The sequence below is a fragment of the Pteropus alecto genome, unplaced genomic scaffold, assembly GCF_000325575.1.
Source record: "Pteropus alecto unplaced genomic scaffold, ASM32557v1 scaffold105, whole genome shotgun sequence".
In the NCBI taxonomy this organism is placed as follows: Eukaryota; Metazoa; Chordata; class Mammalia; order Chiroptera; family Pteropodidae; genus Pteropus; species Pteropus alecto.
In genome coordinates, this window is record NW_006436294.1 from 7,289,081 (window position 1) to 7,294,700 (window position 5,620).

The following is a 5,620-nucleotide window of genomic DNA, read 5'->3' on the forward strand; positions in this document are numbered from 1 at the left end:
GCGCGCAGGCCTGGCTCACGGCGCCCCTGCTGCAGGGCGCCTTTGGCCGGACACCGCTGTACCGGGCTGCCTTTGGGGGCCACCTGGAGGCTGTGGAGGTGCTTCTGAAGCTCGGAGCTGATCCCCGGGTGTACGCGGACGACGGCAGCACCCCTGCGCAGGTGGGAGCACCTCCGAAGTGGTCTGAGCCATGCCACCCTGGGCCCTAACCCTGCAGGGCCCTTCCCCGCCCCCCCAGAGCCCTTGTTTTGAACCTCAGGGTCGCCCTTGGTCAGGACCAGGTGCTGCCTGGGGAACTAGTGTACTCGTGCAGGTGGGGAAACTGAGGCTGACGGGCCCACCCACCTGGCCCCTGGCTCTCAGCACGTCTAGTTTCTCCAGTTCCAGGCCCCTGGAACCGGCCTGGTCAGACGGGGTCTGTGGGAGCAGCCGTGAAGCCGCAGAGCGCAGTGCTGCTTCCTGACCCCCACGTGAACCTGACGGAAGCAGCGCCCCCCCATCCCTCTCGGTCGTGTCCTCCCACCCCAGCTGTGATCCTCCGGGAGTCTGTTGGTGGCCCCGGTCCTCACCGGCAGTGCCAGGATCTTCGCCAGCTGAGGACCTGTGCCCAGGGCCCCGCCTCCACTCCGCGCTGCCTCCCCAGGATACTGTCCTGGGGTCCCCCTTGTCTGCTCCCTGGGGCCCTGGCTTCATCTCCGTGGTCGTCTGCATAGGCTGGAAGAGCAGCGGATCCTTGGGCTTCTGCCACCCGCCCCTGCTTTCTCGGGGACAAATGAAAATGTGGATGCAGACCAGGAGGACAAAGGCCTGGCTGCTCCTCAGGAGGGAGCACGGAGAGGGGCCTCTGGGCTGGGGTGGGCCCAGCGGGACCTGGAGGGGTGGGGAAGCGTGTGTGCAAGGGCTGTCGAGGACATTGCAACACAGCCGGGGGCCATGCGGAGGGACCCTGGGGAGAGCAGCACACCCGGGCAGGGAGGGGTGGCTGGAGGTGCCGGGAGCCCAAGTGCCAGGAAGGACAGTCTTCAGCCAGCAGCGCTGGAGCACGGGACATCCGCAGGCAAAGAAGGGAACTTGGACCTCACCTTACAAAAACCTGGCTCAACGTGGTCACAGGCTCAAGCGTCCAAAGTGCACCAAGACCTTCAGAAGAACACGGGAAAAGCGAGACCAGAGGGCGGAGCTTCCCGAGTCATTAGCTGCGTCCCCGGCAGAACTCGGGGACACCTGCAGATGGACAGAGCCCTGCGGCTCCCGACAAGGTGAAGCGCCGGGTCTGGCAGCCAGTGACATGCAAAGAAGCAGGAAAACGTGACCGTATGGAGAAAAGTCAGCCAAACTGACAAGCCCAGAACGGCCCCAGGTGTTAGGATTCGCACATCAACACTTTTTCACAGCGGTTCTAACTGCGTTTCAGATGCTCGAACGCTGAAGCCGAGACGGGGGTGATATTTGAAAAAGGCCCGAGTTGAAATTCTAGAGATGAAAACTGCAATGTTGGGGATGAAAAGACAAACACAAAAACTCCGAACATGATTGATGTCAGCGCCGGCAGCCGGACGTTACACGTCAGTGGGACTGGAGACTTCGCAATAAGAAACTCTCCACAATGGAAGCGGAGAAGGAGCGACCTCTGCACGTGGGAAGAGGAGCACTGAGCTCGGGGCCGTCTCAAGAAGCCTGGTCTGCACACGGGAGAGAGGAAAGAAGAGAAATGGGAAATTGTTTTGAAGAAATAATGACCTTAAAATTTCCAGATTTAATGAAAAAGATAAACCACATTCGCAAAAGGTCAACAAACCGCAAGCACAGGAAGGAAAATCACGCCGAGGCTCCTCACGGTAAACTCCCCCAAAGCAGTGATAAGAGAACGCCCTGGACGCAGCCAGAGGCAGGAGGACCAGTTATCCGCGGAGGGGGAGGGGCAAAGGTGCGGTGGAGGTAGGTTTCCTGTTGGCGACAGCACAGGTGAGGGACAGCAGGGCAGCCCCATGAACGCACTGAAGGGACAAACTCTGCCACCGCTGAACGCTACACTCTGCAAACATCTTCAAACTGAAGGCAAAATAAAGACCTTCACAGACATACGAAAGCAGAAGGACTTGATCACTAGCAGACTCAGACTGAAGAGACGTTAACGGAGGTCCCCGCAGGCAGAAGGGACAGTGCGGAAAGACAGACCCACGCAAAGAATGAGGAGCTCTAGGAAGGGTGGCGAAGCAGGCTGTGGAAGCCGTTGTCTTATTGTTTAAATTTATTGAAGAAACAAGAATCGAGAATAATGGCTAAGTGTCATGGGGTTTTATAGCACGTGCAGATGTTCATACTGAAAACTGCACAAGTTATAGTGGCTCAACTGCGTGACTATCGTAAAGTCTGGGAGGGGGAAATGGATTAGATTAAGGTTCTCATACTTGACGTGGAATGGTAATTGTGATCAGTTAGAGACCATACGCTCTACACCTAAAGCAACTACTACTAGATCGAGAGAGATAATAAAGGAGATAAAGTGGAACTCCAAAAGATCAACAACCCAAAGGCAGACCGGGAAAGAGGAACGGGAAAGAACATGGGACCAGCACAAAACGAACAGCCAGGGGCAGCTTCTGACTCCGCTCTATCAGCAATCTCATGAAACGTGCCTGGTCTACCACAACGCGGAGCCTCTCATTTTAGATCTAAAAATGCGACTATATTCTGCCTATAAGAAACAAACTTTAAATATAAAGAGGCAAATAAGTGAGAATTAAAGAGATGGAAATACTGAGCACGAGAAAGGTGAAATGATTCTACTCATATCAGAAAAAGTAGATTTTTAAAACATCATTCGTCTACTCATTTTGTCCATTACCAGGGACAAAAGAAGCATTTCATAACGATGGAGGGATTAATTCCTCACAAGGACGTAAGAACCGTGAATGTTCATGCAGCTGCTAACAGCCTCAAAGCACAGGAAGCGAGAGCTGAGGACCGTGGCAGAGGGACACCTGCAGCCACAGCCCTATTCCTGCAGCCACGACCAGGAAGAATGAAATAACTTATCAGCCACCATCCCTCATCCCGTTATCATCCATCATTGTTTTCATTAATTCATCCATTCAGTCCAGTCTTTTTCCCGGGAATTGGTTTACTCTGTCAGTTCATTCTCTCGTTAACTCGAATCATTTGTTCATAAACTTATCAGTCTATTCACTCATTATTACACCCATTTTGTCCTTATCACCATCTTAAATTATCCCTCACTTATGTATCTACCATTGATTCAAACATCTGCCCATCCATTTACGCATACACATACACTATTTACTGGACAGAAAGTTCTGAGGCACTAGGGCCCATGTGCACTCCACAGCCGTGTTCCCCGGCCCCACATGGGTTGGCTCTCGCAGGGAAGGGAGGCTCAGCAGTTCATCTCATCCAGCTGTTCAGCCAACCACCTACTTACATAATTATCCATCCATTAAATCCCTTCAGCTGTTTTTTCACGTATCCATTGTTTCATTCATTCATTCAATTAATCCAATGTTCATTCATCATTTAAGCCATTAACTAATTCATCTACTCATCATTCGTCTACTCATTAGCTTGTTCATAAATTTATTCATTACATTCTTTTATTTCACGTTCACTCATCTAGCTTTCCACTTATTCCTGTTCTGCTTACAAACTGACCTTTGAGAAATTCTTAAACTTATTCGAATCTCAGTTTCTGTATGTTTATAAATGGGCCTTTTGGCGATTAATGAGATAATGAATGAAATTTCTTAGCACAATTCCTGACACACAGCTGTGCTCAACAGGTGACAGCCCTTATTCTTCGAAGTACTTGCAACTTAACTTTAAGTTACTAATTCCTTGGCTCGCTCACTTGCCTGTTCTCACTTTCACGCAGTTATCTAATTCACTCATTCATTCCTTCTCTCATTATCTGTCATCCGTTCATTTATCCACTCCTTGATATTACACATTTTGAACTTTCTTTTGTAAAACACAAACCACTCACCTAACCCCGCAAATTGAAGTTGTGTGGCTTGGCAAGCTGCCCACCAGGGAACAGTCCTGGGGTCAGCACTGGAGCCCAGGACCAGAATGGTGCCAGCCCCGCCTCTGGAACTCTGCCGTCCAGGTCCTTTATCACTTCTGAATGCCTGGGGTGGCACTTCGGAGAGGCGGGGTGGTGAGGGGCTGCTGGGGGGCTGGGCGAGGGGGGCCCCGGGGCTGTCCTGCAGAGTGAGGAAGGGAGCTGTGGGGCTTGTGGAGGGAGGAGAGGTACATGGAGGGATGGAGGCCCAGTCTGGCCTTGGCAGGGTGACCGAGAGGACCCGAGGGCATCTGCTTTTGGGGGGCTGTGAGAGCCCCATTTCTACAAGCCGCCGCCCTTCTTTAAACCGGGAGAGAGGAGCCCGTCCTCCCCAAGCTCCACACAACTCGGCTCCTGACCTCCTGTCACTAGGTGGCCTCGCTGGACGCTGTGGCCAGCGTGCTGCAGTCGTGGGACCTGAGCCTCACTGAGGCCATGCTCCGTAACATGGAGGCCGAGCGGCAGCGCCGGGCCCAGGAGGCCGAGCGTAACAAGGAGGCAGAGGCCAAGCGGTGCGCCCGCGGGCGGGAGGAGGGGTGGCTGGCAAGGAAGCCCTGTGACTCGGTGCTCCCTCCCACCCCAGCGTGAATCTCAAGGTGCAGCAGCTGGCTAAGGAACAGCAGCAGTGTCACAAAGAGGTGAACAGCCACCTGGGAGAAGCAGCTGATGGGGAGGAGGGAGCGCTGGGTGGGGAGACCCAGGCGTCGAGCCTGACCCGGGCTGGCGGCCCCCGGCCCTCCTGTGCAGCTGCAGCAGGCCTACTGTGAACTCAGCCGGAGGGTCACCGAACACGACAAGTGTGAGCAGAGACACATGGGCAAGACCGAGCTCACGCTGCAGGTGGGCTTTCCCCCACCCAGCCCCGGGTTCCTGGCGCGTGCCTTCCCTTCCTGAACACGGGGTGTCCTCTCCGGCAGTGGCCTCCTGGGGTGGGGGTCCGCCAACCCCTCCGTGGGTGTCTGGGCCTCCGGGTGTGGAGGGGGTACAGTCTTGCTCTGAGTGGAGTGTGGACCCTTCCCCCAGGCCATCAAAGACGCAGAGGCCCAAGTGGACAGGCTACGGCAGGAGGCCCAGAAGGCCGAGGAGTCGCTGGCCATGGCCAGGCTGGAGCTGCGGGAGCAGACTCAGGAGGGTGGGCAGGGCTCGGGCTGGGGGCGGGGGGTGGCTGGAGCGGCCAGGCGGGCACTGGGTCCTCTGGTCGGCCCCACCCTGACGTCCCCACAGGCGAGGAAGAGGCGCCCGGGCTGAAGTGCCAGGTCACTGAGCTGCACGACGTGCTAATGAAGGACGTGGGGGACCGCATCCGCGCCGATGGCCGGTCAGTGGTCCGAGACGGGCGAGGGGCCAGCAGAGGTTTTGGGCAACGTCAGTGACCTGGTGGCCACTCCTAGGTGGCCTCTTGTCATCGACCCTTCGGGCCAGGCGGCCACCTTCTTGCGCTACCAGGACACCAACTACGTGGACACGGTGAACCCGGACCACCTGCGGCCGGAGAGGATTCGGTTGGCGCTGCTGGGGGCCCTTAGGTGAGGAGGCGCAAGA

At 55.6% G+C, this 5,620-nt stretch overlaps 1 protein-coding gene across 1 annotated transcript in view; it reads left to right on the plus strand.

Annotated features, from left to right (window-relative positions):
- The first annotated feature begins 6 nt into the window (after positions 1 to 6).
- Positions 7 to 5,620, plus strand: part of IQANK1 (IQ motif and ankyrin repeat containing 1) — a 6,059-nt gene continuing 445 nt past the window's right edge. Inside the window, exons 1-7 of the mRNA XM_025047609.1 lie at positions 7 to 161; positions 4,451 to 4,590; positions 4,662 to 4,716; positions 4,826 to 4,918; positions 5,102 to 5,210; positions 5,303 to 5,396; positions 5,470 to 5,604. Coding sequence (XP_024903377.1) covers positions 4,514 to 4,590; positions 4,662 to 4,716; positions 4,826 to 4,918; positions 5,102 to 5,210; positions 5,303 to 5,396; positions 5,470 to 5,604 — 563 coding nt within the window. The 5' untranslated portion in view covers positions 7 to 161; positions 4,451 to 4,513. The remainder of the gene's footprint in view (positions 162 to 4,450; positions 4,591 to 4,661; positions 4,717 to 4,825; positions 4,919 to 5,101; positions 5,211 to 5,302; positions 5,397 to 5,469; positions 5,605 to 5,620) is intronic.